Below are 22154 nucleotides of genomic sequence, written 5' to 3'. Positions count from 1 at the left end.
TACAAGAATATACCTACTATAATACTGCCCCCTATGTACAGGAATATAACTACTATTATACTGCCCCTATGTACAAGAATATAACTACTACAATACTACTCCTATGTAGTATACTTAGAGCGGTATAACTGGCTTTGCTGGTTATAGTTACTGATTTTTGCATGGACACTTGGAGTTTGGTTTTCTTGGTCTCCTCCTTTTCCTCGTCTAGTTCCTGTGGGTTTTTTTTACTGATCGGTGCGGTTTAATATGTAAGTCAGTGCTTACCTGCAGTGGATATCGAGTGGCCACTTCACCTTCGATTTATATCAGTGTCTTTCTTCCTGCACATGTATATATATTACTAGATGGTGGCCCGATTTTAACGCATTGGGTATTCTAGAATATGTACTGTATGTAGTATATTTATGAAGATTTAATAATAATGCAATAATGCACCCCCCAATCCTGATATGCATGGTACCCCTCACCCCCCAATCCTGATATGCATGGTACCCCTCACCCCCTAATCCTGATATGCATGGTACCCCTCACCCCCCCACCTGTCCTGCTATGCATGGTCCCCTCACCCCCCTATCCTGGTATGCATGGCCCTCTCACCCCCCCAATCCTGGAATGCATGGTCCTCTCACCCACCAATCCTGGTATGCATGGTTCTCTCACCCCATTCCTGATATGCATGGTCCCCTCACCCCCTATCCTGGTATGCATGGTCCCCTCACCCCCCTATCCTGGTATGCATGGCCCTCTCACCCCCCAATCCTGGAATGCATGGTCCTCTCGCCCACCAATCCTGGTATGCATGGTCCCCTCACCCCCCTTTCCTGGTATGCATGGTCCCCCTCACCCCTAGGAAACTGCACACATACAAAAAAAAAAATGTTTACTCACCCATCTTTCCTGTGGTCCAGCGCTGTCCCGTTCTGCCGGAGGCTGGGGGAGGAGTGTGGCACTGGCGCCGGAGTACGCGCATGCCCATACCGCGCTGCCCGGCGCCATTTTCCTGAAGACACACTGAAAATGTGTCTTCAGGAAAATGGCGCCGGATAGTGCTATGCACATGAGCGATTCTCACGCGCACCTCTGCCCCGGCATCTTCCGGTCCCAGTAAGGCTTAGCGCGAAGGACCAAAGCTGACGTCCTCAACGGTCTTTGGCGCAAAGCCTTACTGGGACCAGAAGATGCCTGCGTGTGGTGAGAGGATGGAAAGAGTCCGGGGGCCGTCGGAAGGTGAGTATATCACTATTTTTTATTTTAATTCTATTTTTTACAGATTTATGGTACCCAGGGTTCGGAGGAGTCTCCTCTCCTCTGGATCCTGGCTACCATCCGCACATTAGGCCGCGACCAATCAGCGACGCGGGATTTCCATTAGAGACAGACAGACAGACAGAATTAGACGATTATATATATATATAGATACTACTGCATTTGATCTGCCTGATGGGGCATGCTGGGAATTTTGGTTCTAGAAATCCATAGATTGGGGAGAAGAGACCTAAATAATGAGACCCTGTATTTGTGGGGCAGTGATCACCGTTTTCCATTCTCTACTGGTTATGTGACTCTGTCAGCCCCTTTCCATGTTCACCATTTCATTATCCCTGCTTTTTGTCACTGTAAGGAGATATTTCTCTTTGTGTTCAACATTTTATTACCTGTCCAAATCAAGACCATGTCTATTTACTGACAGCAATCACATATTGCTTCTGCCTAAAGCCGGTGTACTACTATTCATTATGTGGATTGCACCCTCATGATAATTTTTTTTTCTTTTTCTCACAGCAAAACCGTTCACACAGCTCCTGAAGGGAATGCAGCTGCGACGCGAGGACTTCGAAATCATAAAGGTTATTGGCCGGGGAGCATTCGGAGAGGTAATTGTATTGTTCATGCGCTGTATATTGGCACGATCATACTGCTGTGGTACTCCAGTGTATCTGAATCCCAACTTTGACCTTACGTCACATTAGCCAGGAGTTAGCCAGGATCATGGATTGGGTTGCCTTGTCTTGGCGGATAGTCCTGACCAAGAATCGAGCATTTCCTTCCTGTGTAGGGCCAGGCCTGAAATATGCATGTTAGGCAGCGATCCTCTGAGGATAGGCCCTGATTGCCACATACCTGAAGTAGTAATGTTCTGTGCCTGAGTCTTATCAGCTGGCTCCACAATACAGAGTATAAACCCATTTCCTGCCAGACATCTAGAGAATTCAAGAACAAGTCATCTGTAGATTTAAGGGCTTGTCCTCTTCTTGTATATCTTTCTACAGTTTACATATGTGAGGCTGTACAAAAAATGTTACACTGTGTACATACATTACACTACTGATCCTGAATTACATCCTGTATGTACTCCAGAGCTGCACTCACTATTCTGCTGGTGCAGTCACTGTGTGCATACATTACATTACCGATCCTGAGTTACATCCTGTATTATACTCCAGAGCTGTACTCACTATTCTGCTGGTGCAGTCACTGTGTACATACATTACATTACTGATCCTGAGTTATTTCCTGTATTATACCCCAGAGCTGCACTCACTATTCTGCTGGTGCAGTCACTGTTTACATACATTACTGATCCTGAGTTACATCCTGTAATTACACTCCAGAGCTGTACTCTCTATTCTGCTGGTGCAGTCACTGTGTACATACATTATAGAAGCTGAGTTACCTTCTGTATTATACTCCAGAGCTGCACTCACTATTCTGCTGGTGCAGTCACTGTGTACATACATTACATTACTGATCCTGAGTTACAACCTGTATTATACTCCAGAGCTGCACTCACTATTCTGCTGGTGCAGTCACTGTGTACATACATTACATTACTGATCCTGAGTTACATCCTGTATTATACTCCAGAGCTGCACTCACTATTCTGCTGGTGCAGTCACTGTGTACATACATTACATTACTGATCCTGAATTACATCCTGTATTATTCCCCAAAGCTGCACTAACTATTCTGCTGCTGTAGTCACTGTGTGCATACATTACATTTCTGATCCTGAGTTACATCCTGTATTATACTCCAGAGCTGTGCTCACTATTCTGCTGATGCAATCACTGTGTACACACAGTGGGTACGGAAAGTATTCAGACCCTTTTACATTTTTCACTCTTTGTTTCATTGCAGCCATTTGGTAAATTCAAAAAAGTTCCTTTTTTTTCTCAATAATGTACACTCTGCACCCCACATTTTGACTGAAAAAAAAAATAGAAATGTAGAAATCTTTGCAAATTTATTGAAAAAAGAAAAACTGAAATATCATATGATCATATGTATTTGAGTAAAGGGTCTTTGCTCAGTATTGAGTAAAAGCACCCTTTTGAGTTAGTACAACCATGAGTCTTCTTGGGAATGATGTAACAAGTTTTTCACATCTGGATTTGGGGATCCTCTGCCATTCTTCCTGGCAAATCCTCTCCAGTTCCGTCCGCTTGGATTTTGAAGGTTGGTGGACAGCCATTTTCAGGTCTCTCCAGAGATGCTCAATTGGGTTTAGGTCAGAGCTCTAGCTGGGCCAGTCAAGAATGGTCACAGAGTTGTTTTGAAGCCACTCCTTTGTTATTTTAGTTGTGTGCTTAGGGTCATTGTCTTGTTGGAAAGTGAAACTTCGGCCAAGTCTGAGGTCCAGAAAACTCTGGAAGAGGTTTTCATCCAGGATATCTCTGTACTTGGCCACATTCATGTTTCCTTCAATTGCGACCAGTCATCCTGTCTCTGCAGCTGAAAAACACCCCCATAGCATGATGCTGCCACCACCATGTTTCATTGTTGGGATTGTATTGGGCAGGTGATGAGCAGTGCCTGGTTTACTCCACACATACCGCTTAGAATTATCATCAAACAGTTCTATCTTTGTCTCAACAGACCAAAGAATCTTATTTCTCACAGTCTGGGAGTCCTTCATGTGTTTTTTTTTTTAGCAAACTCTACGCAGGGTTTCATATGTCTTGCACTGAGGAGAGGCTTCCGTCGGGTCACTCTGCCATAAAGGCCCGACTGGTGTAGGACTGCAGTGATAGATGACTTTGTGGAACTTTCTCCCATCTCCCTACAGCATCTGTGGAGCTCAGCCACAGTGATCTTGGGGTTCTTCTTTACCTCTCTCACCAAGGCTCTTCTCCCACGATTGCTCAGTTTGACTGGACGGCAAGGTCTAGGAAGGCTTCTGGTGGTCCCAAAACTTCTTCCATTTAAGGATTATGGAGGCCACTGTGCTCTTAGGAACCTTGAGTACTGCAGAAATTCTTTTGTAACCTTTGGCCAGATCTTTGCCTTGCCACAATTCTGTCTCTGAGTTCATTATTATTATACATTTATATAGCGCCATTTATTCCATGGCGCTTTACATGTGAAAGGGGAAATATGGACAGGTACAATAAACATGTGTAAGACAAGGGACACACAAGTACAGAAGGAGAGGGGACCCTGCCCGCGAGGGCTCACAGTCTACAGGGATGGGTGAGGATACACTAGGAGAGGGTAGAGCTAGTTGTGCGGTGGTTCACTAGACTGAGGATCATTGCAGGCTGTAGGCTTGGAACAGGTGGGTCTTCACGTTCTTGAAGGTTTCCGTTGTTGGTAAGAGTCTGATGTGTTGGGGTAGAGTGTTCCAGAATATGGGGGAAGCGCGGGAGAAGTCTTGTATGCAGTTGTGGGAAGAAGAGATAAAAGGGGGGGAGTAGAGAAGGAGATCTTGAGAGAATCGAAGGTTGCGTGCGGGTAGGTACAGGGTGACCATGCCACAGATGTATGGAGGAGCTCATTGGCCAGTTCCTTTGACCTCATGATTCTCATTTGGTCTGACATGCACTGTGAGTTGTGAGGTCTTATATAGACAGGTGTGTGCCTTTGCAAATCAAGTCCTATCAGTTTAATTAAACACAGCTGGACTCCAATGAAGGAGTAGAACCATCTCAAGGAGGATCACAAGGAAATGGACAGCATGTGACTTAAATATGAATGTCTGAGCAAAGGGCCTGAATATTTATGACAGTGTGATATTTCTCCTTCGTCTCATTGGGGGACACGGGTACTGTAGGTGTATGCTACTGCCGCCTGGAGGCTGACACTAAGTGAAAAAAAGAGGTTAGCTCTTCCTCCGCCGTATACACCCTCGCCCCGATTGCGGGTGGAAACCAGTTTTTTGCTTAGTGTCTGTTGGAGGCACACGGCGGTCTGTCTCAAGACTGATTTTTTTATTTTTTTTTTACTTCTGGATGTTACATTTTTTCACAATGAAGATGAGATAGGGGCGACGGATCTTATAAAAGGGTCCGATCTCCCCAAACCAGCAACGGGCGAGCACGTGCGAGTTTCCCTCCACTTATCCTCTCCCACCACGTGGGATATTGTCAGACCACGGAGGTGAGATTCGGGCGACAGACCATTTGGAAGGGGTCCGATCTCCCCAAACCAGCAACGGGCGAGCACGTGTGATTGTCCCTCCACGTATCCTCTCCCGTACCGTGGGACATGATGCCGGACTTAGCCCTGTCCACCCTAGGGTGTTGAAGTCCTAGGCTGCACAGAGGCACAAGTGTAGTCAGTGCGGCCCCCGCTGCCCCACCAATACTAAGGACTGCGTGGGGCAAGGTGGCGGACGGTCTCTCTCCTCACCCCTGCAAGGGGTTAGATGGAGCTTGGGTGCCTGCACCGTCCTTATCGAATAGGGCCCCCCTCCCATCTACCTGAGGAACGGGGGTGGATGGCCGGGGAGGGCTCCTGTAGCATCCGGGGATCCGGTTCCGGTGGGATTCTGGAGGTCCGGCGGTAACCCCCCCCCCCCAAGTCGCATGGGCGAATAAATCGAGGTAGCGGCTTCAGCCGGCGCTAGGCCCGGCCGGAAGTCCCCGCCCCCCGTGGCCTGGGCGGACGCCAGAGGAAATTTAGGCCGGAACTAGTCCGCAAAGAGAAAACCCTCCCCCAGGATGCTTCTTTTTCTTCCGGGGGCCAGCCTGCGGTACTGGCGCGCAGATTAAAGCGACGCCTCGCACGCTGAGGACACAGGGGACACAGGACTGGGGTAAATGCTGCCCCCCAGCCCCACGGAGAGGCCACGCTATTAGGAACAAAGAGCGTCCTCCCCCCGGCAGTTTTTGTCAGCACGGAAACTTGACGGGTACAACATGTCAGGAAAATCGACACATACATTGCATGCATCTCCTGTCAGTCGACTTTTCCGCGGGCGCAGACCAAGCGGGTATACGAAGCCTACGAGTCCGAACGCGCTCAGGCGCCCTCCCCTGCGACCGAGCCCAGTGTACCAAGTTCCCCCGGAATGGGCGTTATCACTGTCGCAATCTATGGCGTCACTTACGAGAGCAATCAAGTCCCTTCGGGCCCCAGATAAGGGCAGGGACAGTGACTCTCCTGTCTTAGAGGGGTCCTCTACCTCACAGGAGCCTCCGGCCTGCAGGGGCAGCTCTCACTCCAGGCAGGCGCATGGGAAACGAACTCACACGGCGTCTCCCGGTCCATCTGGTGCCTCGGCATCCGTGAGCTCTGCTTCTCGCTCCCCCTTGCCAGCAGTCAATAGCGAGCAAGGCTCGGACTACGACTCGGACCCCTTGACCTAGATACGCCAGGTGGTCAGGAAACGGTTGACAGTCTCATAGAAGCTGTCAACCAGACTCTGGGGATTGAGGATGATTCCACCCTGGCTGCGGGCCATAAGGTGTCATTTAAGTGTGTCAAGCGTCCCCATAGGGTATTTTGCACTCGCCCTGAATTTGAGGACATAGTGCAAAGACACAGGAAATAGCCGGACAGGCGGTTCTCGGGTCGGAGGGCACTCGAGGCGAAGTACCCTTTTCCCCCGGATCTCCGTAAAAAGTGGACGGAATCCCCAACGGTGGATCCACCGGTGTCGCGCTTGGCCTCAAAAACTCTACTATCTGTGCCTAGTGGTTCTTCTATTAAGGATCCCACTGATCGTCTCATAGAGAACTTTGCTCGCTCAGTGTTTGAGGCATCAGGATCAGCGCTCTCTCCCTCGTTCGCAGCAATGTGGGTAGCCAAGGCCGTGATTTCTTGGTCAGAAACTTTGAGTAGAGCCTTGCAGGACCTAGACCTACCAGCGGTAGTATCAGAAATCCCAAATCAGATAGCCATGGTGGGGGACTACTTGATTAATGCATCTTTAGATGCGGCCAACTGCACAGCACTTGCAGCCGCAAATGCAATCTCCATTAGGAGAGCGCTATGGTTAAGGACATGGCGGGCCGATTCAGCCTCAAAAAAGTCCTTGACAGCGCTACCATACCAGTGTGGCCGCCTGTTCGGAGAAAGGTTAGATCAGCTCATCTCCGACTCCACAGGAGGCAAGAGCAGCTTTCTTCCTCAGCAAAAGGCCAAACCGCTGTTTCGTCACCAGTTGCAGGCGCGTTTTCGGGCCTTTCGCAACCCCGGGTGGATGACAGCGGCTAATTCCGCCGCATCTGGGCGTCCCAATCACAATAGGGACCGACAGGTCTCATATAGAGCCAACCCACTATGGAGGATGCGTGCTAACCAGGCCCAGTCTAGAGGATCCATGTCCCAAAGATCTTCAGCCAAATGACTCGGGGCATTTGGCAGGCGACACCAGCAGAGTAGGCGGCCGCCTACTCCGGTTTCACCACGCCTGGCTCAATTTTGCACACGACACATGGGTGAGAGAGCTGGTGTCCACAGGGTACAAGATAGAATTTGTCAGGTACCCCCCAAGACTATTTTTTTCTTTCCCGTCTTCCCAAAGTGGATACCCGGCAAAGGCTCTACTAGAAGCCATCGATTTGCTCAGCCACAACGGAGTTATCATCCCAGTACCGGAAAACGAGAAGACGCAGGGCTTCTATTCCAACCTGTTTGCAGTCCCCAAAAAGGACAGGACGGTCAGGCCCGTTTTGGATCTAAAGCTCCTGAACAGATTTATCAGTATCAGACATTTCCGGATGGAATCTCTCTGTTCAGTCATATCGGCAATGGGGCAGGGAGAGTACTTGGCCTATCGATATCCAGGACGCCTATCTACATATCCCCATTTTCCCTCCGCATCAAAGGTTTCTACGCTTCGTCATCAACGGTCTACATTTTCAGTTTGCAGCGCTGCCCCCAGAGTGTTCACAAAGGTCATGGCAGTCCCCATGGCCATCCTGCACTCCCGGGGCAAAGTCGTATTCCCCTACTTAGACGACCTCTTGGTCAAGGCCCCTTCAAGGCAGGCATGCGAGGAAAGTGTCAGCATTACGCTAGATACTCTTGCCCGCTTAGGGTGGTTGGTCAATGTAAAGAAGTCATCCCTTGTTCCAGGTCAGAGTTTCCTTTTTAGGGATGACCTTTGACACTTGCCGAGGGTTGGTAAGTCTCCCTCGAGACAAGCCCCTAGCTCTCCGGCAGGGGGTGTGAGTACTGCGCCAACCAGTCCCTCACACCATCCGTTTCGGCATGAAGATTCTGGGGAAAATGGTGGCAGCGATGGAAGCGATCCCGTTCGCCTAGTTTCATCTTCGTCCCCTGCAGCACGCCCTCTTGTCAGCCTGGGATAAGAACCCATTCACGCTCGATCATCGGTGCCGGTTGTCCTCTCAGGTCAGACAGTCACTAGAGTGGTGGATAATCAGTTCCTCCCTTCTTCAGGGCAAACCCTTTCCCCCAGATCAGTGGCTGGTGGTCACAACCAACGCCAGCCTTCTCGACTGGGGAGCGGTTTTTCGCCACCACACGCACGACCCAGGGACGGCGGTCGCCGCAGGAGACACACCTCCCGATCAACTTGTTGGAGATACGGGCGATCCGGCTGACTCTGCATCGAATTCTAGCAGGCCGCCCTGTCCGGATTCAGTCAGACAACGCCACGGCGGTGGCTTACATAAAGCCCCAGGGGGGCACCCGCAGCAGGGCAACCATGCGTGAAGTAGGGCACGTGCTTCGCTGGGCCAAGAGGAACCACTCGCTGATATCGGCGGTCCACATCCCGGGGGTAGAAAACTGGGCGGCAGACTTCCTCAGCCGGCAGGGGCTTGCGTCCGGGGAATGGTCACTTCACCCAGAGGTTTTTCAGCAGATTTGCCAACGGTGGGGAACACCGGATGTGGATCTGATGGCGTCCAGGGTGAATGCCAAGGTGTCCGTGTTAGTCGCGCGGTCCCGGGACCCACAGGCAATCGCCATGGATGCGCTGGTTCTGCCATGGAATCAGTTTTGCCTCCCATACCTATTTCCCCCGCTGCCTTTACTTCCGAGGGTCATCAAGAAGATCAAGGCAGAAGGGGTGCCAGTGATTCTGCTGGCCCCAGACTGGCCTCGTTGGGCGTGGTACGCAGATCTAGTGCAGCTGCTCGTCGACGTGCCATGGCGACTGCCAGAGCTCCCAGATATACTTTCTCAAGGGCCGATCTGCCACCCGAACTCAGGGGCCCTGTGTTTGACGGCTTGGCCGTTGAATCCTGGATTCTGACGCAGGCAGGGTTCGGTCACAAGGTGGTTGCTACGATGGTTAGGGCCCGAAAGCCTACCTCGGCACGAGTTTACCACCATACCTGGAAGGTTTTCTTTGCATGGTGTTGGGGCAATGGTTGTTCGCCACTGAGATTCTCCATTCCTAATATCTTGGCTTTTCTCCAGTCTGGTTTAGACGCAGGCTTGGCCCCCAGTTCTCTCAGGAGACAGATATCGGCTTTATCCATCTTTTTTCAGCGCAGGATTGCTACCAACTTGCAGGTTAAGACTTTCATCCAGGGGGTCTCCCACTTGGTACCTCCTTATAAGGCACCTATGGACGCCTGGGACCTTAACCTGGTCCTTAGTGTTCTGCAGGAAGCCACTACAGGATGTCTCTTTGTCATACCTTTCCTGGAAAGTGGTGTTTCTGGTAGCCATAACATCAATCAGGAGGGTCTCGGAGCTGGCAGCGTTATCTTGCCGAGCCCCGTTCCTGACCTTTTACAAAGACAAGGTGGTTCTTAGACCAGCTCCTCCTTTTTTACCGATGGTCGTTTCCTCATTTCATATTAATGAGGATATTGTCTTGCCCTCTTTCTGTCCAGCACCGGTGCACCGTGTGGAAAAGGCTCTTCATACGTTGGACCTGGTGAGAGCTCTCAGGAGGTACGTGTCGCGGACGGCACCCTTTCGTCAGACACGCTGTTCGTGCTCCCTGAGGGTCGCAGGAAGGGACTCGCTGCCTCAAAATCGACCATAGCCAGATGGATTCGTTTGGTTATTCAGGAGTCCTATCGCGTCAGAGGCGCGCCGATTCCAGTAGGAATCAGAGCACACTCTACTCGGGCAGTGGACACATCGACATCAGGTTTGCAAGGCAGCAACCTGGTCCAGCCTGCACATGTTTACTAAACATTACAATGTCCATACTCAGGCTTTGGCGGATGCGAGCCTGGGTAGAAGGATTCTCCAAGCAGCGGTGGCGCACCTTTAGACGAGGTGCATGTAGCTTGGATCGGTGAGTCAACTTCCCACCCAGGGACTGCTTTAGGACGTCCCACAGAACCTGTGTCCCACAATGAGACGAAGGAGGAACATGGATTTTTGTGATAACTCACCGTAAAATCCTTTTCTCCGAGACGCTCATTGGGGGAAACAGCACCCACTCTGTTAGCCAAGTTGGCTTCTGTTTGTTTAATATGCTTTCTGTATGAAATTAGGGTGGTTATTTTCTAGACATGTTGTTACCTGCATTAAGGTTGATGTTGTCTGATTTTTGTTTTTGCACCAAACTGGTTTCCGCTCGCAATCGGGGCGAGGGTGTATACGGCGGAGGTGGAGCTAACCTCTTTTTTCACTTAGTGTTAGCCTCCAGGCGGCAGTAGCATATACCCGCAGTACCTGTGTCCCCCAATGAGCGTCTCGGAGAAAAGGATTTTACGGTGAGTTATCACAAAAATCCATGTTTGTTTTTCTTTTTTAATAAATTTGCAAAAATTTCTACATTTGTTTTTTTTTTTTTTTTTTTTTTAAAGTCAAGATAGGGTGCAGAGTGTACATTAATGAGAAAAAAATGAACTTTTTTGAATTTACCAAATGGCTGCAATGAAAGAGAGTGAAAAGTTTAAAGGGGTCTGAATACTTTCTGTACCCACTGTACATTGGAATACTGATCCTGAGCTACATCCTGTATTATACTCCAGAGCAGCACTCGCTATTCTACTGGTGCAGTCACTGTGTATATACATTACATTCCTGATCCTGTACTGATCCTGAGTTACATCCTGTATTATACCCGAGAGCTACACTCACTATTTTGCTGGTGCAGTCACTGTGTACATACAGGTGCTTCTCACAAAATTTAGAATATCAAAAAGTTAATTTATTTCAGTTCTTCAATATAAAAAGTGAAACTCCTATATTATATAGCGTCATTACAAACAGAGTGATATATTTCAAGTGTTTATTTCTGTTAATGTTGATTATGGCTTACAGCCAATGAAAACCCAATCTCAGTGCAGAGCTCTCAGCCGCTGCTGCTCTCGGTGCAGAGCTCTCAGCCGCGGCTCCTTTCTCCTCGGTGCAGAGCTCTCAGCCGCGGCTCCTTTCTCCTCGGTGCAGAGCTCTCAGCCGCGGCTCCTTTCTCCTCGGTGCAGAGCTCTCAGCCGCGGCTCCTTTCTCCTCGGTGCAAAACATCATCAAAAAGGAGAAAATAGGAGTGTTTTATAAAAATTACAAACTTTCTTTTTTCATATCTAAAGACAATACATTTAAAAAGAGGGTATACAGACCAGGACACAGTGAAGGTGTTCTGCAACAGTATATACAAAATATTACAATGCAATATATAACCTTATCTATCAGTAAGGTGCACCATGTGATTGAACATTGCTCCTATAAAGACATTGCACCAAAGGAAGCTAGTGGTATATCATGTCCAATACCCCATAGCAATACATTGTCAGAGGTCCCTACATTTCCCCATGCAATGTCCTAAAGACCAGTGGAAACAGTGTTACTCAAATACATGTTGTAAAACCATTATAAATATATATGGTAGCACAGCCACCATATGGGGTATTGGACATGATATACCACTAGCTTCCTTTGGTGCAATGTCTTTATAGGAGCAGTGTGCAATCACATGGTGTACCTTACCGATAGATAGTTATATATTGCATTGGAATATTTTGTATATACTGTTGCAGAACACGTTCACACTGTGTCCTGGTCTGTATATCCTCTTTTTAAATATATGTTACATTATGTATTGTCTTTGGATATGAATAAAGAAAGTTAGTAATTTTTATAACACACTCCTCTTTTTTTCCTTTTTGATGATCCTCTTCTTGGTGCAGAGCTCTCAGCCGCTGCTCCTTTCTCCTTGGTGCAGAGCTCTCAGCCGCTGCTCCTTTCTCCTTGGTGCAGAGCTCTCAGCCGCTGCTCCTTTCTCCTTGGTGCAGAGCTCTCAGCCGCTGCTCCTTTCTCCTTGGTGCAGAGCTCTCAGCCGCTGCTCCTTTCTCCTTGGTGCAGAGCTCTCAGCCGCTGCTCCTTTATCCTTGGTGCAGAGCTCTCAGCCGCTGCTCCTTTCTCCTTGGTGCAGAGCTCTCAGCCGCTGCTCCTTTCTCCTTGGTGCAGAGCTCTCAGCCGCTGCTCCTTTCTCCTTGGTGCAGAGCTCTCAGCCGCTGCTCCTTTCTCCTTGGTGCAGAGCTCTCAGCCGCTGCTCCTTTCTCCTTGGTGCAGAGCTCTCAGCCGCTGCTCCTTTCTCCTTGGTGCAGAGCTCTCAGCCGCTGCTCCTTTCTCCTTGGTGCAGAGCTCTCAGCCGCTGCTCCTTTCTCCTTGGTGCAGAGCTCTCAGCCGCTGCTCCTTTCTCCTTGGTGCAGAGCTCTCAGCCGCTGCTCCTTTCTCCTCCGTGCAGGGCTCTCAGCCGCTGCTCCTCAATTCTCGTTGCAGAGCTCTATCCTCTGTTCCTTTCTTCTTGGTGCAGGGCTCTCGCCTCTGTTCCTTCTTGGTGCAGGGCTCTCGCCTCTATTCCTTCTTGGTGCAGAGCTCTCGCCTCTGTTCCTTCTTGGTGCAGGGCTCTCGCCTCTGTTCCATCTTGGTGCAGAGCTCTCGCCTCTGTTCCATCTTGGTGCAGAGCTCTCGCCTCGGTTCCTTCTTGGTGCAGAGCTCTCGCCTCGGTTCCTTCTTGGTGCAGAGCTCTCGCCTCGGTTCCTTCTTGGTGCAGAGCTCTCGCCTCGGTTCCTTCTTGGTGCAGAGCTCTCGCCTCGGTTCCTTCTTGGTGCAGAGCTCTCGCCTCGGTTCCTTCTTGGTGCAGAGCTCTCGCCTAGGTTCCTTTCTTCTTGGTGCAGAGCTCTCGCCTAGGTTCCTTTCTTCTTGGTTCAGAGCTCTCGCCTCTGTTCCTTTCTTCTTGGTGCAGAGCTCTCGCCTCGGTTCCTTTCTTCTTGGTGCAGAGCTCTCGCCTCGGTTCCTTTCTTCTTGGTGCAGAGCTCTCGCCTCGGTTCCTTTCTTCTTGGTGCAGAGCTCTCGCCTCGGTTCCTTTCTTCTTGGTGCAGAGCTCTCGCCTCGGTTCCTTTCTTCTTGGTGCAGAGTTCTCGCCTCTGTTCCTTTCTTCTTGGTGCAGAGCTCTCGCCTCTGTTCCTTTCTTCTTGGTGCAGAGCTCTCGCCTCTGTTCCTTTCTTCTTGGTGCAGAGCTCTCGCCTCTGTTTCTTTCTTCTTGGTGCAGAGCTCTCGCCTCTGTTTCTTTCTTCTTGGTGCAGAGCTCTCGCCTCGGTTCCTTTCTTCTTGGTGCAGAGCTCTCGCCTCTGTTTCTTTCTTCTTGGTGCAGAGCTCTTGCCTCGGTTCCTTTCTTCTTGGTGCAGAGCTCTTGCCTGTGTTCCTTTCTTCTTGGTGTAGAGCTCTCGCCGCTGCTTTTGTCTGAAGATTGCTCAGTCTTATGTTTGTTTCCTCAGGTCGCTGTTGTGCGAATGAAGAGCACGGAGCGCATTTATGCCATGAAAATCCTCAACAAATGGGAGATGCTGAAAAGAGCAGAGGTAAGTGCCCCCTGTTTGTGGTGTTGCTAGAGGGCTCTGTGTCCAGGTGTCCCCTTGTCCATGTATTTTTCCTGTACTGTGTGCTGCGGAGCAGACATCCGATTTTTAACTCTTCGCTTTCCTTCCACTTGCAGACCGCATGCTTTCGAGAGGAGAGGAACGTGCTGGTCTATGGGGACTGTCAGTGGATCACCACATTACACTTCGCCTTTCAGGATGAGAATTATTTGGTAATGTTTTGATATTTTTTATTAAAAGGAAATATGCAATTTTAAAAGATACAATGTAGCAACAATGTAGTATGGGACCTTCAATCCTCTGTTCTTTGCTGCCTGCACGCTCCTGAAAAGATTAGGAGTAATATCACATGGGTCCCCCAAGGTTATCTGAGGAGGGGGTTGTGCAGCACATTGTTGAATTGCTCACCTTTTTTGCAACAAACTGGTCCAACTCAATCTCTGGAATCAGATCACAGCATCCTACTGATGTCTATTAGGAGTGGAGGAGTAGAGTGAGTGAGAGAGGCACAATTGATGATCTGATGTGCGTATCTTACAGTGTGTGTGGGGACCGCAATCCCCGTATTAAACAGAGGTCAACTGACCTGAACTTACTTCTTCATAAGTAAATATAGACTGTAAAGTTGGACAAAGATCTTAAATGGCCATCAAAACCTGCCCAGCATTTTTGTAAGTTTTGTTTCGCATCAGAACTGGATTTCCATCTACATTGCTCAGTGCAGATGTATAATGACCTCCTTGCTGCTGTTTTCTAGTTGTCTCTCTCCAGAGCAGTTCTCACAGCTACTCCAGCCAGTATTGCTGTACAATATCCTCAATCCTGCTGCCCCTTTCTAGTATTTTTTTTTTTTTTTTATTCCTACCCAACAGTTGGATTCACAGGTGCACTGCTCAGTATTGCTATGCAATGTCTTTCATGTTACTGCCCCTTTTTACTAAGGCTATATGCGCACACGGATTTGCTTGTGGAAATTTCTGCGTGGATTCTGCCTCTCTTGGCAGAACACACAGTTGAAATTCCGAGCCGTTTTGATGCGTTTTTTTATGCGGATTTCATGCGGATTTGCATGCGTTTTTGTAAGCTAAAAAAAATATATTAAAAAATAAATTGTGATGTCATTTCCTTGTTCAACCTCTTTTTTCCAGTTCACCACCTGACAGCACCATGGAATAAGTCCTTCTTATCCTCAGTGGAACAGGAAACAATGAGAATTTAAAAGTACCCTACCACCCTTCAGTGTTTTTCCTGTCCCACTGGGAATAGGAACGACGAGAGAACCTATCCCTGACCGCTCCGGGAAGATGGTGAGGTTCGGGGGGCCCAGCCTTTCCCTTCCCACCTCGACAGTGGCTAAAAGAGATAGCAAGAAGTCAGGGAAGAACAAAAAATGCCCTATCTGCACTTCAAAACTACCGGACACCTGGCAGGAACCCCTCTGTGAAACATGCACTATGAGGATCGTTGGGGAAGAACAGGCCGCACTGATGACCAATATTAGATCTATCATAAGGCAGGAGGTGCAGGCTTCAATTTCTGGACTAGTATACCCTCATCCACACAGTCAGAGGCCCAGGAGTCCCGAAAGAGACCAAAGGAGTCGGGCACATCCTCGGAAGAGGAGTTGTCCGAGTCAGACCTGGAAGAAGAGGAGTCGACTATAGATCCTCCAGAAAAGGGGAAAAGATACTTGTTTTCATCTGCAGATACGGATGAACTCCTCGGCGCAGTAAGACGCACTATGCAAATAGAAGAGACCCCAACAACTCTCTCCGTACAGGATAAAATGTTTGGGGGTCTACGTTCACAAACGTCAAAAGTTTTTCTAGTTAACTCCCATATCCGGTCCATGATCCTAGAGGAATGGGAAGAGGCAGAAAAGAGGCTGGTGATTCCCAGAGACTTCAGGCTGCGGCTGCCATTTGATTCTGAGGAGGTCAAGATTTGGGAATATGTTCCTAAAATAGACATCCCTGTGGCAAAAGTGTCCAAAAGAACTGCTATTCCTTTCGAGCACTCCTAATCTAAAGGAGCCTATGGACCGGAAAGTGGAGGGGCTCTTGAAAAGGACTTGGGAGACTTGAGCAGCCATAATACGTGCCAACATAGCAGCAACGTCAGTAGCACGTTCCATGCATTTATGGGTGGGCGATTTAGAGGAACAATTAACAACCAAAACTCCTAGAGAGTTGATTCTAAAATCCCTACCCCTGCTGAAACTGGCAACTGGCTGATGCGTCCGCTGAGTCAGTGCGATTCGCAGCCAGGAACGGGTCATTGTCCAACGCAGCTCGAAGAGCTATCTGGCTAAAGAGCTGGTCTGGGGACACTCAAACGAAAAATAAACTCTGTTCCATTCCTCTCTCGGGGGGAAGGTATTTGGGCCTGTCATGGATGACATCTTAGAGAAGGCCTCAGATGAGAAGAAAGTGTTTCCCGAGGAGAAGCGGAAGAAATACCAGCCCTTTCATAGTCCCCAGTGTAGTCAGAAAACAGACTGTAAGGGGAAGGGAAAGTCAGGGAGATGGAGCTATCCCAAAGGGGGAAGGAATAGAGATTCCATCTTCTCAGTCTCACAAAGAAAATAGTAGGGGGGCGTCTAGTCACGTTCCTGGGGAGTTGGCAAAAGATTTCTCAAAGTCCGTGGATTTTGCAGATTATCTCCCAGGGGTACAAAATAGAGTTTGAAAATCTACCTCCAGAAAGATTTCTTATATCCAATTCTTGTCTTGTCTCAGCCTCTGCTACGTGGTCAGACATTCAGGACCTGTTAAAGATAGGAGCAATCGTCCCCTTTTCTGTTCAGGAAGAAGGCAAAGGTCACTACTCAAGCCTCTTCTCGATAAAAAAGCCATCGGGGAATCTAGAACAATAATAAACCTCAAACCATTAAACAGATGGATAAGGTACAAGAGGTTCAAATTGGAGTCCATAAGATCCACAATACCCATCTTAGGCAAAAATATGGTAATGTGCACTTTAGATTTAAAAAGTGCATATTACCATGTCCCAATTTACGCAGCCAAACAAAGATACCTGAGGTTTGCTGTGGAAAAGGAAGTCAGGGTCTACCACTATCCGTTCCGTTGCCTCCCCTTTGGTCTAGCGTCAGCCCCCAGAGTATTTACAAAACTAATGGTGGAGGTAGTTGCCTATCTGAGAAATCAGAACATCACCGTAATACCTTACTTAGACGATTTTCTGGTAGTGGCAGATTCCAAAGAGCAGCTCAAAATAGATTGTCAGACCTTGATCTCCACGCTCAGAATCTGGGATGGATTATAAATTGGGAAAAATTGGATCTAGTTCCCAAACTAAGAATAAAATTCCTGGGGGTCATGCTAGACTCCCACGCAAGAATATCCTATCTACCAAAGGAAAAACAGACCAGTATAAAGGAAAAGATTTGTCAGTTTACAAGAAGCCATGTCACCATCAGGGATGCAATGAAGGTCCCGGGACTGATGACATCCTGCATACCCTGTGTAAACTGGAGCCAGTTTCATACATGAGAGCTGCATCAGGTGGTCCTAGCAACCTGGAACAGAAAGCAGCGCTCACTGGACAAAAAAATGTGGTTGTCCCCTCGAGTAAAGAGATCCCTATATTGGAGGACCATTCCCAGAAATCTCCGAACAGGCCTGTCATGGGGTTAGTCCTCATGTGTCGTCATCACCACAGATGCGAGTCATCTAGGATGGGGGGGACACGTGCAAGGAAGATACTTCCTGGGGCAATAGAGCCCAGATGAGAACATGTCCTCAAACTTCAGAGAATTACACACAGTATGGAAGGTTCTGACTCAGTCTCTTGTAAAGAACAAGCACGACGGCAGTAGCTTTTCTCCGTCATCAAGGCGGTCCGAAGTTTCCAGCGTTGCAACAACTGGCAAAACGTATCTTCATATGGGCAGATGTATGTATCCGATCGGTCTTGGCTGTGCATCTGGAAGGAACCAGAAACCAGGTCGCAGATTTTCTTAGCAGGAAGAAGGTAGCCGCCACAGAGTGGGAATTGAACAGTGAGGTGTTAAGCATGCTGTGCCAGCGCTGGGGAAGGCCAGACGTGGATCTGATTGCAGCCAGGGAAAATGCAAAGGTCAGAACCTTCTGTTCCCTGATCCCTCTAGGCAGCCCTGCGGGGTTTGATGCTCTGTCCCAGTCATGGGGCGAGGGTCTCTTGTATGCATTCCCGCCTCTTCCCCTGATTCCAAGGACACTCAGGAAGATATACGACGAAAAGGCAACAGTCATCTTAGTGGAACCCTTTTGGCCGAAGAGGATTTGGTTTCCTCTACTAAGGAAGATGTCAAGAGAAGAACCTGCCAAAGAGGAAAGATCTTCTCCACCAGGGCCCGGTTTTACATCACGATCCAGACGCCCTCCAACTATCAGCCTGGATCCTGAGCGTCAAGTCCTAAGATCTAGAGGCCTGACGGACGAGGTGATCTCTACGCTCCAAGCAAGTAGGAAACCGGTGACTACGGCAATTTATGGCAAAATTTTTTAAAAGATTCTGCAACTATTGTGGAGGGGCGACAGTGGATACTAACCACCCAGACATTCTCAAGGTTCTTGACTTCCTGCAGTTAGGGTTTAAAAAAAGGTCTTAGACCCAGTACACTGAGAGTGCAGATTGCAGCCCTCAGCGTATACTATGATTCCTCCTTGTTGTCACATCCCTGGATAGCTAGATTCTGTAGAGCCGTTCAGAGACTTAAGGTACTGTCACACTAAGCGATATCGCTAGCAATATCACTATAACTTGTGACGTTATAGTGATATTGCTAGCGATATCGCTGTGTCTGAAACTTGCCTACGACCGGCTCCCCCGCTGGTTATCGCTGATCGTGCAAGAACGTCCAGGACTGTTTCTCGTCGTCAGCTTCCTGCGGCGCTTCCTGTGGAGAGACGAGCGTGGAGCTGGGCGGGAGGACGCAGGATCGCCTAGTGTGACAGGTAAATAGCGACCCCTGACCCCAGCGATGTCGCTGGTGAGATCTGCCTGTGTGGCAGCTCACTAGCGACCACTTAGCGATGTACCAGCGATCCTGACCGTGTCATATCACTGGTCGGGATCGCTGGTGCATCGCTAAGTGTGACAGTACCTTAAGGAACTTAATACGAAAGACTGTCCCGCCACAGGACCTTAATTTAGTCCTTAACGCTTTGTGTAGACACCCATATGATCAGCAGGAGATCTTGAGATTATCAGAGTTTGGCTCAAGGCAGCTTTTCTAGTGGCCATTACGTCAGCGAAAAGACTAGGAGAACTACAGGCCCTATTCATTCAGGACCCATACCTGAAAGTGTTCGATGATCGATTAGTTTTGAGGCTTGACCCAGCCTTCCTCCCGAAGGTCATTTCAAACTCAAACATGAATCAGGAAGTTGTTCTTCCTTCATTTTGCCAACTCCCTAAAAACCAGAAAGACAGTGTCTATCATAACCTAGATGTTAGGGAGACGGTACTCAGGGACCTAGAAGCAACTAGGGCTTGGAGGCGGGATAACAATTTGTTTATACAGTACAGTGGGCCAAATAAAGGGAAGAAAGCAGCAAAATCCACAATCGCTAGGTGGATCAGAACCACAATAAGCTTAGCGTATGAGGCACAGGGAATGACTCCCCCAGGTAGTCTCAAAGCCCATTGAACTAGAGCTATGGCCGCTTCATGGGCGGAGAAAGGGGGGACCTCAGCAGAACAGATCTGCAGGGCAGCATCCTGGTCCAGTCTTAGTACGTTTTCCAAGCATTACAAACTAGATGTGGTGTGAGCACAGTTAGCGTTCGGCAGAAAGGTGCTTCATGCAGTAGTCTCGCCCTAAAGACCATCATCCTTTGGTACTTCTCCATGGCGCTGTCAGGTGGTGAACTGGAAAACTGTAATTAGACCTACCGGTAATTGTATTTCCAGGAATCCATCCTGACAGCACTGTTCGTTCCCTCCCTACTGTGAATATTCTATACTAATGTGACGTAACATTTGTATAAAGATTGTCTAAATAAATTTTCTTTTTTGCATCCATCCAGATGTGTTGCTTTGGAAAATCACTGAAGGGTGGTAGGGGGAGGGTCCTTTTAAACTATCATTGTTTCCTGTCCCACTGAGGATAAGAAGGACGTCCTCCATGGTGCTGTCAGGATGGATTCCTGAAAATACAATTACCGGTAGGTCTAATTATCGTATTTTCATATTTTCATTCTCCATTGAAGACCATAATATCATTACATACCATGTTCAAATATAATGTTTACACACACAAAACAAATAGAAGTGAAAAAAAAATAAAAAAAAAAAAAATATATATATATATATATATATATATATATATATATATATATATATATATATATATATGATGTATATCTTTGTACCGTGTTAGCCAGTGGATAGAAAAATATTCAGGATTGAGAGTCCTCAGTAGTTGATACCTTTTAATGGCTAACTGAAAAGATGGTAATACATTGCAAGCTTTCGAGACTACTCAGGTCTCTTCATCAGGCTAGACTAATACAAAATCTGAAGTCACATATTTATGCACAATACAGCCTAGAAAAAATGCAATAGATAAGACAAGTGACGTGAAGCAGAACTATCAATATGGGAGAGGGAGAAACATAAATATAAACATTGGACCAGTTCATAGATAAGGAGTCTGGATGTTTTATGGTCCTCTGATTGGGGTCTAGTTCTGTGTTGCACCGCAAGGTTTTAAAAGGAAATTCCTTAATTAATGTAAAAAGACATAAATCCATGCGACACATTCATTCCAGCACTGAGAGTGTCAAAGTTGGTCATAAATTTGTACTCCCAAACTCGTCTCTCTCTCTGAGATGTGAAGTTACCTTTCAATACCAGGGTCTAAGAAGTAAGGTTTCTCCTTGCGGAGAGTGACATGCCAGCTGTGGCTTGTCAAGGTAAGGAGACTTTTATCGCCGTGCAATGCTCCTCTGGGAAAATAATATGCAAATTGCCTCTTCAGAAAGAAAGAGGACTTTTACTCTACAGCGCCACCTATTGGTAGTAGCGATCCTACAAGTCACAATCAACCCTTTAACGAGTCTTGTAGTATGACTTAGGATACAAGCCAAATCAGAATCTCAATTTGCAGACACGGTGTTTCGAGCTGTTGGCTCTCGTCAGTGCAAAGTACCTTCAAGTACCAAAGTACTTTCAATACCAGTTATTTCATATCCATGCTGCTGTGATCAGGGATACAGAAATGTTTTGCCACAGGTAGATCCATTCTTTTTTCTCTTATTGTGTGATGATGAGCATTCATCCTTGTTCTAAGCTTTTGCCCTGTCTCCCCCACATACAGACCCCCAGTTGGACATTTAGTACAAATAATTAAGTACACCACATTAGATGTAATGCAGGTGAAAGTACCTGGGATCTTGTAGTCCTGATGTGAGTTGGGGATCTTTATCTTGTCCATGGTCATTATAAATGGACAGGTTTTACATTTTTTCTGGTTGCAAGGAAAGGTTCCTGCAGCTGTTGGACAGGACAGGGAGCTTCTGACAATGATGCTTCTTAAATTTGGGGGCTGCCTAAAACACAGTAGTGGGGGGTCTGGAAAAATGGATTTTAATCGGGCATCTTTTTGTAGTAAAGGTTGTAATTTCCGTGCAGCTCCCCTTAGCACCTCCAGATTTGGGTTGTAGGTGACTACTAGAGGCACTCGGTTATTTTCTTCTTTAGCTTTGTAATGTAGCAGGTGATTCCTTGACAATCTGGTGGCTCTTGTAATTTGGTTTTCAATTGTTCTTGGATGGTAACCCTGATTCAAAAAGGTCTTTTTGAGGCGACCAAGGTGTTTGTCTCTATCCATGGGGTTGGAACATATACGATTGTATCTGATGGCTTGGCTATAGATAATAGAGTTCTTTATTTGTTTTGGATGGAAACTGTCCCATTTAAGGTATGTTGGACTGTCGATTGGCTTCTGATACAGGGATGTCTCTATTTCATTGTTTTTTAGCTTAATGATGGTGTCCAAAAAATTAATCTCGGTACTGGAGTAGTTGAGTGTTAAATTGATGGTGGGATGAAATTGATTAAACTGTTCGTGGAACGTCTTTAGCTGTTGCTCAGACTCCGTCCAGATGATTAAAATATCATCAATGAAGCGGTAGTAGGCCAGGGGCCTGATGGGGCATG

At 47.8% G+C, this 22154-nt stretch overlaps 1 protein-coding gene across 2 annotated transcripts in view; it reads left to right on the top strand.

Annotated features, from left to right (window-relative positions):
- Window positions 1–22154, top strand: part of CDC42BPB (CDC42 binding protein kinase beta) — a 115273-nt gene that overhangs the window by 25922 nt on the left and 67197 nt on the right. For both annotated transcript variants that reach the window (XM_073578021.1, XM_073578020.1), the window contains exons 2-4: window positions 1786–1877; window positions 13887–13970; window positions 14105–14200. In XM_073578021.1, coding sequence (XP_073434122.1) covers window positions 1786–1877; window positions 13887–13970; window positions 14105–14200 — 272 coding nt within the window. The remainder of the gene's footprint in view (window positions 1–1785; window positions 1878–13886; window positions 13971–14104; window positions 14201–22154) is intronic.

Source organism: Dendrobates tinctorius, unplaced genomic scaffold, assembly GCF_039654945.1.
Source record: "Dendrobates tinctorius isolate UK_male_01 unplaced genomic scaffold, ASM3965494v1 ptg000058l, whole genome shotgun sequence".
Lineage (NCBI taxonomy): Eukaryota > Metazoa > Chordata > Amphibia > Anura > Dendrobatidae > Dendrobates > Dendrobates tinctorius.
The sequence above is the reverse complement of the archived record's forward strand: the minus strand, read 5'-3'. Positions and strand labels throughout refer to the sequence as shown.